The sequence below is a fragment of the Branchiostoma lanceolatum genome, chromosome 5 (assembly GCF_035083965.1).
Source record: "Branchiostoma lanceolatum isolate klBraLanc5 chromosome 5, klBraLanc5.hap2, whole genome shotgun sequence".
NCBI lineage: Eukaryota > Metazoa > Chordata > Leptocardii > Amphioxiformes > Branchiostomatidae > Branchiostoma > Branchiostoma lanceolatum.
In genome coordinates, this window is record NC_089726.1 from 17261495 (window position 1) to 17274124 (window position 12630).

Here is a 12630-nt window from a genome sequence, read left to right on the forward strand (position 1 = left end):
GATTGCAAAGAAGAATATTAAGCAATTGAATTATTGGCAGGGACAAAATCTAAACTTTTGTGCCTTATCTTTGTTGTGTGTGCGCTCACATCGATTTTGGACTGTCATCCACAAAATCGAGTCAGTGTGGACAGAGGAAATAGAGTGACTGTCATAATTCTGTGATTGATAAAATGGGAAAAAGTCTAAAAGCTAGAGTGCATTAAGTTCGACAACATCGCAGTAAGTTAGATTGATAAAGACTTAAAGTATGTATCCTCCAGCCAACAAAAAAATCTTATGCAGGAGTTTAAAAAACAAGATGGATAAAAATATGTGGAAGACACATTCAAGAATTCTTTTCTGAATCTTTTATTGATCTACCACATGAGGTAGTATTATCATTATCAAACATACATCAAGAAAGCAGTTACTGTACCACTTGTCTGTAAGTCACTAGTTGAAGACCTATGGAGTAATATTTGGAAGCTGATAGCTGACAGAACAGCATATGTAGCGTTTCATATACACTAGAAACAACTGCAAACCTTACTCATTGGTAAATCAACCGCATGATAGTAACAATAAAGCTAACCCATAGCCTTACTTCTGTCATAGTGTAAAGTAGACTTAAAACATAAAATGAAAATAGTTGACTGAGGTGGTTGAAACACAACTTGCCATAATTTCTATTCGTTTAACTGTCAAATGTGATGGAAAGCCTGGATTGTCTATTGTTGGGAAAGAATAATACATTACTCCTTTCCTTAGTTAAAAGCACATTTTCTATCCAGATTACATATTCAGCTTCTAGCAACCATATTGCTTATGTAAAATAACAAACTTTAAAAACATAATTGTCATTAGAAATGTATTTCTCACCAGAAAGAAATAATTTTGAAATCTAAACCTGATTTGTTCCTTTAGAATTGACAATCACTGACAGAGGTACATGTCTCTTCAGAAGTATATATCTTACTCTCAATGTAGATTATACACATTATCATTATACAACTTTCATACACTTACTGTTTTCAATTTAAGTACATTTTTACATTTTCTTCCACCCTCATGAGAAGTACAATTAAGATTTAAGGTGTTTCATAAACTAGATTAACATTTCATAAACAATCTTCAAACATGCATCTTAAGACAGTATTGCACAACACAACATCACCTTGGGACCAGTGATATTTTCTTATTACAAAACATTTTAAATACATCTTTAGATTAACAATATTTCACAAAGTTCTCATAGAACTGTTACCTCATCAAGTTTTCTAGTTGTACACAGGACTACTGTTTTTTAAATACATTTTCATATCACATTTAACATGATGGCAATTTATTATAAATTTTTCATCGTGCATTTCACCACACACTGTGTACTGCTGCTATGTCCCACCACACACTTTGATCACACTCTGACAACCATCAGTGTTAACTTCAAACATCTAACATATGTCCAACATCTAACATTTATATTCCATATTCATTGCACATTACATATTACTCCAAGTCATGATTCATTCAAGTGGGTAGAATAAATGTTATTAGAAAAAAGTAGTTGCCAAACAGTATATTATGTTTTTGCTTGTTTGTTTCCCATATCCATGTTTTAACTGAGCTACAGTATGTTACTAACAATATAATAAACAATTGTTCAGCAATAAAGTTTTTCTATCTCTCTATCTGTGCATCTTCTTGAACGCGGCAAAAAATATTCTCACTCAATTGACTATTCTTTTTTGTGTGTAAAATGACCTACCAGAGGGACAATACTGGATACATATCTGACATGTCATATCAAATATACATATACTGTACATGTACATATACTGTGATGTACTAGCCATCATCATTCATATGAAATATACATTTATGGTATTTTGTCATGATGCAGCCCTTAATATAGGGTTGCCATACATAAATCCATAACTTAAAATATACATCATCCCACAAAGTAAAAACATAATAAAAAGCCTTTTTGGCATTCAGAATTGTCAATAAAATTCAAAGTTATATCTAGGGAATGATATATTGCTGGATACTGTTCCAAACAAATTTGTGCGTTAAAGAAAGGTCATCCCCCATTGCTCTATACGAAACATCATGCCATAGTAGTGGCGAAGGTTCGATAATTGTTCCTGTTACTGTCTAGAAGTCCTGACTGCTCCGCTAGCACAGCCACAGGTAAGGGTTTCACTGTTCTGAACTCCTTTCTTCTCCAGCCATACACGATGCAGTTCAGAAAGCCCTGCAAGGGGGCAGTGCAAGCCTGTCCAGAGAACAAAAATCATAGTTGGTCATTGGTCATCGCAGGACAGGAGATTTAAGGCACGAGCCTGGGATGTGTCCAATTTTGCCAAGTACACTGTCATCCGTTTTCTTCTCAATGATTGCGATGGGCTCTTTGACTTGGTCTCATATCGAAGTGAAGTTGACTAGCAAACAATATTGTATTTAAGCTAGTGATGTGTAAATTGCCATTACCAGTATGTATTTGTCTGTTCCTATCTGTTGTCTCTTTGATATCAGCTATGCTGCCTCGAGAGTCAGTGTAATGTATAGTGACATTTGCAAATAAATAAATAAATAAACTTATTCCATGATAAATTGTTGTTTGGTGAAAACTGCCTTGTACTTGTTTCTCAAACACTAACAGAATAATATGGACATAATTTTTCGATTCCCCTTCCCCAAGATCTTGCAATAATAACTAAACTCTGTCTTACCTGTATAATGTACAGAGCATAGTATTTCTTCATCTCAAAGCCATCACACAGGGACAGGATACCAAGAACTAGAGCTGCACAAGAGTGTCAAAAACATATTTTTATAATCAAAAGTACTACCAGATGAAGTGCATTCATTCATCTTATCATGCCTTGCATTGCATAAACATGCACTGACAGTTATAAAGAATGTTTAAAATATTATTATTTGAATCCATTGGTACAGGAATAGACCAATTCTATAGCCCTGCCAACTCCGTCAAAATGAAGAAATGCAAAATGCAAAACGTAAAAATGCAAATATTCGACAGACTTACAGCCACTCTCTCATTGGTCAAACTACTAATTGCCATTCTCTCATTGGTTGAACAGTTAATTGAGATGGACAGGCAGGGCTGGCCTAGTACATGCATGTAGAGAGGGCTAATGTCATGAAGTTGTAAGAAGGTGGTAGAGTTTACAATACTTACTTGGCAGCCAGCAAAAGCAGAAGACCAGCAGGTAGAGAACCGCTCTCCGTCTCACACTGCGCTCATCCTCGTACTCTCTCCTGCCTCGCATTCCTGACGGAAAAACAACCATTACTTAGCAACAAGCTCTGGTCAACATTGGGCAAAAAAGTTTTGCCAAAAAAAATTTACCTTCATTATGAAATCTATGTTGTCATGAAGGATGAACAAAAGTAAACACATAGAACATGGTATACCGAAATATAGATTCTTCATTGTTGTTCTTTCAAAACTTCTTCTTTGACTTTGGGAATTGACTTAAGCATTCAACGACATTAGTTTCTGTTTTCTGAAATCTATTTTTGCAATTTACAGCATGTATTTTAGCGTTTTGCAGCTGCTGCTTTTCATGATTTACAGTATGGCCGAAAATTGAATGAGGAAGTCATCCATGTAATCAAATCGACATGACCTAATATATCAGCTCCTTCAATTCAACAACTTTTATTGCATCAAAAGTCCAACACCTAATACATACTTATGTATGTATATAAAATGATATATTTCCTTGCTTTGAGCATTTTCTTACAGCATACAAACAATAACTTATCAATGTAGTTATAATAATCATGACCCAAAAATGTTTGTTAATCATCACAGGGCACCTCAGTGCTCATATAACATCTGCCAACAAAAAAGTGCTAATTGAATATACTCCATACCTGCTCTTCTATGTCTCAACTGGAAGGCAGATACAGCAAGCAGGTAAACAATCTGTAAAGACAGAAACAGAAGGTCAGAGTCACTCTCAGTCTGCATGTTTGATGTTAAAGTATCTCTCTGATGATTTCAGGTATTAATTGTTTCATTGGACCTTGTTCTTTTAAACTTCAGCTTGGACACAATAGAACACTCTCATAGCTCTGCCTACCTCCATCAAAATTTAAAAATGAAAATAAAGATATTGTTATAAATGAAAATATTTCAATGGACATGCAGTTGCTCTCTTATTGGCCAAACTGCTAATTATAATAATTGTGATTGACGTACAATCAGCATTGGTCTATTTGGGCTCACCAATCATGATCATAGATATTTAAATTGTCTCATACATTCTTAGTCGTTCAAACCATCAGTGACCTACAGTATTGCATCAAACATAATGCATATGGATTAAAGATGCATAATTATGTAACAATAGACTTATAGACTTATACAAGGTAACTTCAGTATCTATTTTCGAGGCTGAACAACTTACTGTTGTAATCACAATGGTAAGGATGAGAAGTAGGATGAAGATTAACTTGGCTGATACATCGAGGTCTGTCATCCACTGCTGTCCCTCTGACGGAGCCTGTGTAGAACAGATGGTGTAAAATCATGGTCAGATAGATGCATGGTCTAGGCACTATCGGACATGTAGGTGGTAATCTACATGTTGTCACAGAGAAACTCTGGAAAAATCAATTACTGTGAATGCAGAAATGTTCGCGGTGGTTTTATTTTTGCTGTGACATCTTCAGCGCAAACTTAAAACCACCACAAAAGTTTTGCCACCTATGACTGCAGCCCTACTATTGTTTCAAACGCAAACTTAAAACCATCGTGAACACGCCATTTTCTCCCCACCGCAAAATTAAATCCCCGCAAAATTAAAGGCATTTACAGTATTAGAATCTCAAATTCCTAACAAAAGCACAGCACAGCAGCTGCATGTATTACTGGTGCTGTCCTTGGTGCTGAACATGTTATGCATTAGAAAGTAGGTCCTAAAATAAGGACTATAAGGTGGCAATCTACATGTAGTGGTTTGAGTCATGCTCTGTAACTCTTAACAATTACATTCTTGTAAGAGTACAAGTGAGCTGCTTCCTCTCATGCCCTGCTGCTTGAATATCTCAAGCAACTGCCCTGGCGTACTGGTTTGCAATCTGTTCATCTCCCTACATTTGCGTTGGCCAGTTGTCACCTACTAATTACGTCACCATGCACCTATTAGCATGGGGCAACGTGATTGGCTGGTACTTACCCTCCACCAACAGGAGGGGAAGTATCTGATTGGCTGATGGTTTTCCAGTGCTAACACACTGAGAAGCACGGATTGCAGGCTGGCACAACAGGGCTATTGCTTGACGTATATATACAAGTGGCAGGCCTGGTATGAGAGGATGTGTGAAAGTATGTGTGGGTCCTTGGAGGGTGCACAAAGCCTATACATAGACAGAAAAGGCTACATGCCATAAGTTACTAGAACTCACCGGCATGCACTTATCATTCTTGAAATGGTACAGCGGCAAACATCTGGAGAAGAAAGTACATCATGAAATATGTGACATATTGTGACATGTGAGTTAAGTTCATTTTTGCTCTAAATACATCAAACTATTTTCACAAAGAGAACTTCACCACAAGCTTACAATGTGCTATGAGTTCAGTCCTTTCTGTCTATATCACTCACTCACACATGAAATGCATCACATGATTTTTTCAGCTTCCCAGAAGTTTGTTTTCATATTTTGTTTCATTATCACATCAGATTCTACACAAATTAACTGTGTTCCCACCTTGTACAGCTGACTAGGGATGAGTTAGGTGAGGGGATGATGTCGAACATGGGTGGTTCTATACTGGTGGCGATGAGAATGGTGGACTGCACAAGGAGAGGGCCCAGCCTGGGGAAACACAAGTGTTCAGCATGGTTTTATGTATTTATTGGTTTGGCTGTTAAACACGCACAGCCAGGGCTGCCCAACTAGCCTGTGGCTATTACAAAGGGCTAGCCCTGCTGAAAAAGACAAGAAATTACAATGGAATTTTGACAACGAGCTATAACAAATTCTAGGTCATGTAAAGAAAAACTATTGTATCTAAATGATCTAACGGGGGTTGCCCTAACTTATGACGGATTTTTTAGTGATCTTATTATGCATAAGTACCCCGTGTTTGTGTCCACTGACTATGCTAATAAGGAAGGCCGTGAGTTCGAGCGCGTAAAAAAATGTCATATGTTTGGGCACCCCCCGTTAATGTTGTGATGTTCAACATAGGTACAGCAATATCCTTATACAAAGTAAATGACTTCAGGCTATTTCAAATTTGCTTGGTTTGCTACAAACAAGAACAAAGAATGTTGGATCGCATGGAATAGTATAGACACAATACCGTAAATCTTGAAACGTTTGCGGTGGTTTTGTTTTTTCAGTTTCCAATACATAACATTTTCAGCACCACGGACAGCACAAGTAATACATGTAGCTGCTGTGCTTTTGTTTGGAATTTGAGATACCCTACCAGAAATGTTTCAACCACAAAGATAAAACACCGCAAAAATCTCCTTTTACACCTATCGTGAAAGAAAACAACCCCGAAAGTAGAATTTGAATTTGCAGTTACTTTGGCCACAAGGACCTAGAGTCATCTAGGCCTGGCATTCTAGTCGGCAACAAATCTTTTTACGTAAGATGACGGCAATATAGCACATTTTGTAAGCAATAAGGAAATACTTCATCTATACATGGTCCAGTCCAGCTCTAGTGGTTTGATCTAAATTAGTCGTCATTTTGTCTATCACATCTATTACCATGTAATAGCAAACTTAAGTGCGAACATGAATGCTTGTGTACTTACCATGAGATGATGTAAAGCAGGTAGACTAAATTGAAGTTGCCTGTACCCTGTATGGAGAAACACAACAAACATTAGACAACATCAACACTGATTTGTTAACATTAATTATAACACCATCTATTCAAATATTGAGATGGCTGACATCAGATTCTAACATGTAAGCAATTACAATAACACCTACTTCTTTAATCAACAAAATGAAACATGATTAGTTTTCAAAATTTCTTAAAACCAAGACTTTCAGGGACTGATTAGATATTTTCTAAATGTACTGTACATATGTAGCAAGAGGAAACACACACAATTAAAGCTACTATAAATGCATCTACTTTTGCCATGATTCCATTTTGCAGTACCACAGAAAAGGAGATTTTTGCTATGTTTTGAATTTGGAGTTGAAACAATTCTGTAGTACAGTTTGTAATATGAGTTTGCAATGTAAGGAATTTGTGGTCGAGAGGTCACTGTAAAAACAAAACCACCACAAATATTTCAAGATCTACAGTTACTGTATATCATTCAATGATCCTAGGACTTATCCTTCCTTTCACAAAAAAATTTATGGGCCTTCAGAGCTTTAAAAGATTTTTTTTCAGACCTGTTGAAACTTTTAAAATCTTCTTCTGTCCAATCGAGCAAAAGATTGAACTTGAGTACTGACTACTGACCGGTTGTCTAGTGCTTGACCTGACGGCTCGGTCTCTCATTCTCAGGAACACCTCCAGGGAGTAGGTGATGGTCAGCAGAAATGTCGTCACAAAGAAACTCTGAAAAAATGAACCAGAATCTTGAATTCCAAACAAAACAGAAACAGCAGTGTTGTTACTGGTACTGTCCTTGGTGCTGAACATGTTATGCATTGGAAAGTAGGTCCTGAAATAAGGACTTATCATGTCTCAGTGAAGAAGACACAAATGGCCAGGTAGCTGAACATGGGGGGGGGGGATTAACCTTTAGCACACTGATCTAACCATTTGGCTACCAGTTCCCTATTGGCAGCAGGGAGAAGGTTAAGTAGGGCCCTTTACAAGTGCCTGTGTTTTCACAACAATCAAAGACAAATTCACCCCAATCTGCTAAAAATAAACTTACAACAGGCAAAAACATACTAGATTCTATTGGAAAGTTTCTAAATACATCCTTCTCCTTTAAGATTTACTTGACATATGCATAATAGAAAGGCAGTCTGTACTTACAGATGCAAATGCGGAGAAGTAGTGACAGTACTGCTCGTAAATCTCCATGGTAGCGTAAGAGAGGTTAAAAACGATGACCCCTATTAACAGGAACAGCGATGCCAGCAGGTCCGCACAGGACAGGTGGAACAGTGGATGGACCTGTGGAAATACAGCAACATTAAAGGAAACCCAAGCAATATTAGAGCCTGAAAATCATATCTATACATGATTAGTTCAAACAGCACTATCACAATGTATAGCGTCGTCCATCATGCAAAAATATGACGTTGTTGTGACGTGAGAACTCTTTTTTTAAGAAGTTTTTTATTTGAATAGTTGAGATTAGGCGATAGGATATATTATGTAAGGACATTTGCCAAGTCACTGGGAGTTCAACTACCTCAGAAGAGAGACCTTGACTTTGTGTGCTTGTCTTCTATTGGTCTATCCTTGTTTACTTTAAGTACAACTACTTAAGAGAGGTCATTGACGCTTTGCACTTGTCTTTCAACGTCTTTCCAACAAATGAGGAATAAAACTGTAAAAATTTTGTCATGTGTTTTGTTTTCATGCTACTGTAGGAATTATGTTAGATAATACTGCCCTAGATATCAACTTTCCTCAGCACAAGGGTTTTCATGCAACACATGGTTTTCACGGGGGCAACGACCTTTGGACATACGGAGTGCAACAACCCCATATGTAACTGACCTCGAATACCCGTTCCGCTAAGTGTGTCTTACTAGTAGTTAAGTTCAACAACCAGAAATGCACTTTGGCCTATTTTGGCCAGAAACTTTTCGTTTTAGCTACCTATTTCTAATAGTTTGCTGTTTGTGAATCTCTATTTCTTAACTTTCTATTGTCTGTTTTGGCACCCGACCACTGCACGTTTCCCCAAGGCTAATATTTAATCAACAGTGTAGATATAGGACACACATGTCTGGTCATGATGTCACTGTATAAAAAAGCATGGAAAAACTTTGTCTCTGATTCTGGTGTTGAAATGAATGGCTGATAGTGCCAGAGCTTGCAGAAATCCTCATTTTAGAGAGGCCGCTGCTGGCTTGGATGCTGCTGTCAATCTATTTTGGTTGTTGAGGGGAGGCTTAAAGCCCCTTTGGGACTGAAAAAAAGTGGTTGTTGGATGGGGAAGACAGTTGGTTGCTTGGGAGAGGGTCATAACTATGTAAAAATGGACGGGACTGTTTCAATGTGTCCTCTGACGGCAGGTGGTTGCCTTCCCTATGTGGTTGCCCCGCCAGGTTTGACTGTACCTATTTCTTAACTTTCTATTGTCTTGTGCTGGCAACTGACCACTGCACGCTTCACCAAGGCTAATATTTAATCAACCGTGTAGATATAGGACACACATGTCTGGTCACGGTATACAAAGGCATGGGAAAACTTTGTGCTGATTTGATAGATGTTCAAGGCAGACCTTACCTCTGGCTGGCACACCTTTCTCTTGCAGCAGGAATATATTATGATGGAGCTAGCACCAACAATACTGCAAGGGAGAAAACATTACGGCAATCAGTATTCAAAATGAAAGGAAAGGAAAGGGATCTCGAACCAGTTTAGCTCAAATGTACTCAATGAACAGATGAGCTACTCTTCCACTGGTCGTGACAGAGAAGACGCTATATACAGTATTTACAGGTTCAATGTACCGGGGAAATTCCACTAGCTCTTTTCGACAAGCACAATGAAAAGTGGACCACGGCTTAACGTCCCGTCCTAAGGACTGCGATCTTTAACGGTAGCGTGCAAGTCGGGTGAGCGACACAGCCGGGATCGAACCCGGGGCTTCTAGTTCCAGAGGCAAGATCGCTAACCATTGCATTGCAAAATCTACACAAGAAAAGTACAACAAACAGGTTCCTACAGACCTCCTATATAATGTTTAGTGTCTATGTGTAATGATATCTTATATACTTCAGATAGCATCAACAGACCTCAGAATGCAAATCTACTTATGGATAGTTAACTATGTTAATGCAATACAGGAGAATTAGTTAGATTTCTGAAAACATTTTTGCTGGGGGCTCAAACTCCAACTCAAGTTACATAAACTGTGCATTCATCATTTCATCCAAGACAGCCATTACATGTAGCCTCCTTTAACTCAAAAGAAATCTTTTGTTAAATGAAGAAACTACAGAGGTGTTGTAACTTAGTTGGGTTCTAGCTTTTTGCACAAAGCGTTTGTACCTGCAACTTTATCGGAAGTTGCTACGTCATCCCTGATCTAGGGTGAATGACCATGGCTTTCAGTGGAATAGGTGAGGTGAGGTTGGGTGAGGTTACCTATGGTCACTGATCAAAGTCTAGTCTTTATGATAACATTGTACTTGGCTTTCCAGTAAACATTTTAAATGAAAAACAACATTTTTTTCTACCACAATAGTGACTATAGTATGTTTCAGTCATTATCTACTGGTTATACTTATAGGTGATAGATAGTGTCTGTCAAATCAAGAATTTATTGGTAACATTATAACAAAATTCTCCTTCTATACTGTATGAAGTATTATTTTATTCACACTGTTGTATGCGAAGAGTGAGTGACTGCTGTGGCCAGTGAGTGACCCACGTTTGACCACATGTGCGCTTTTCATTGTCCTGATTACAATTTTGTTTGTCTGAGACAAAGTCTGACCAGAACGCAAACATAAAGCAAGGACGTTTCTCCATACAGAATAGGAGGAAAGATTGTAATGTTGTCTGACTGCTACACGGTTTGCTAAAGCTAAAATACTGTAGAAAGTTACAATCAAAATTTACCAACTTTACTGTTGTTTAAAGAAAAAAAAGGAAAATAAAAATAACGAGGATCATGCTCATTTACAGAGTATTTTCAGCTGTCAGTAGGATGGATTTTTTAGAAAAATTTGCAATATGCACTCCTGATCTTTCCTCCCTTTAAGTTTGTTTGGCACCATTAAATAGCAGGTGTCCCAGAGCGTGTGGTATTGGCCATATAGGTGAAGGTTGCGTGGCCCAGACTGTCAATCTCATATGGGACCGTTTAGCCATGCAAATCAGGATTTTACCATAGTTAAAATTGACAAATATATCATAAAGGTTACCCAACAGCAAACTGTTTGTTTCAAAGTAAGCTGACCAATCATGACTACTTTTACAAAGGGTCCCAAAAGACCAAAAAATCTCTGCATTGAAAGGTTGCAAACTTGTGTAATCAAATATCTGAAACATTTCTTAACAAAATTGCAATAATATTACTACATATATTGATACTTAAGTTATATGGCAGCTTCCTAAGAAAATGATCCTAATAACAAGAAATAACCCAGAGAGCCGAGATTATGAAGAGCCCAAATAAAGAAATAAAGAAGATTCTCAATTCAGACTCATAAGATAAGGTATTTCAAGGCTCACCTGAGACTGGTGGTTGCCATGTCGATGTAGGTGATTGTCTGCATCTGATAGGGAGGAAAGGAAACATCCTGTCAGCTGTGTAATGAACATTCCATCTCTACAGCTGCTGATCACCTGATCTACGTTCACTACTGGTGTGCAGCAGTTAACTAGCCAACTCTTTAAGTCTTTTGTTGTTTTTCTTACACATGCGCATTGTTTTTTTTGCCTGACAAGTAAACCGCCTTTAGGCGTAACAAACCCGTTTCATACAGTAGATACATTAGCTGCATAAGACCAGTCTTGTCTTATGCATAATATTTGATCCACTCACATCGGGAAGGACTCCTTCTCAATTTGATATTTAAGTGTGGAGGGATCATTGACACGCTCGAGGTACTAAGTATGGATCGAGAGAACGCCCCTAACTGAAACTAGGCTACTTAACTAGTAGGTACTCATTTCCACCTGAGTCAATTGAGGAAATACCTGGTATAAAGTGCCTTTCCCAAGTGCTTTTCTCAAAGAACCTTTAGATTGTACAGTACCACAAGACCACATTTTCTTTTATATATTTTATGGACGTGTTGCTGTACCATTCAACATGCTTCATGGTATAAAGTTAGACTGATTTTCTCAAAATCTTGAGTTGTCCTTTTTTACACGTGTGTGTCTGCCAACGAACATGTGCCATTCTTAAGCCAACTTTCCCATGCTATTTTTATAACAGAAATAGCCACACTGAGGGATAACTTACATTAAGGCGTTAGTAAACTAACAAAGTTGAAAAAGCCACACACAATACATTATACTGTGATTTCACATATCTTATAGTCTCCTATTTGATCCAATGCTAAAACAAGGTGCTTTTAGCGGCTTCTTTATAGAAGTTTGTAGGCTCATTTGGTGGTCTTGATTGCCCTAACATACTTAGAGATGTCATAGCCAGGATCTATATTTGGGTATGAAAACAGGATTACTGTCAGGGGATTGAGCCCTGTGAGAGGAAGTTATCAAACTCTGTTCTAATTCAACTGTTACTAAATTTACATTTAAGGCATTTCAACAATTCCAATTGCGACATTTCATGTTAAGAAACATTTGACTGAACTTTTTGTGGAAGGGGTACAAATGTAACTTAGAAAGTTGCAAACAAGCCGTATTGGTTCTCCTTTTCACAAAGATATGTTAGATGTGTAATCATTGTAAAAAGGAACCAATTCTATCGATTTTTCTGTAGTGCTGTCATGAAAATATTGACTGATTTGCTGCACACATAAA

The 12630-nt window shown here is 37.6% G+C and overlaps 1 protein-coding gene across 1 annotated transcript; it reads right to left on the minus strand.

Annotated features, from left to right (window-relative positions):
• Positions 1 to 335: 335 nt before the first annotated feature.
• LOC136435497 (transmembrane protein 116-like) lies at positions 336 to 9515 on the minus strand. Its single transcript, XM_066429064.1, has 11 exons — positions 9415 to 9515; positions 7987 to 8127; positions 7459 to 7557; positions 6791 to 6837; positions 5728 to 5835; positions 5422 to 5464; positions 4422 to 4517; positions 3886 to 3937; positions 3185 to 3277; positions 2715 to 2788; positions 336 to 2257 (listed from the first exon to the last, which is right to left on the minus strand). The coding sequence occupies exons 2-11, from the start codon at positions 8032 to 8034 to the stop codon at positions 2090 to 2092; spliced, it is 828 nt and encodes a 275-aa protein (XP_066285161.1). The 5' UTR covers positions 8035 to 8127; positions 9415 to 9515; the 3' UTR covers positions 336 to 2089.
• Positions 9516 to 12630: the final 3115 nt, after the last annotated feature.

Excerpts from the sequence above, each read along its gene's own strand:
- LOC136435497 (XM_066429064.1), bottom strand. The coding sequence starts at position 8,034 with ATGGAGATTTACGAGCAGTACTGTCACTACTTCTCCGCATTTGCATCT. Across the intron at positions 7,558-7,986 it reads ACTTCTCCGCATTTGCATCT|AGTTTCTTTGTGACGACATT; the intron begins GTAAGTACAGAC and ends TCATTTTTTCAG. Across the intron at positions 3,938-4,421 it reads TTACCATTGTGATTACAACA|ATTGTTTACCTGCTTGCTGT; the intron begins GTAAGTTGTTCA and ends CTGTCTTTACAG.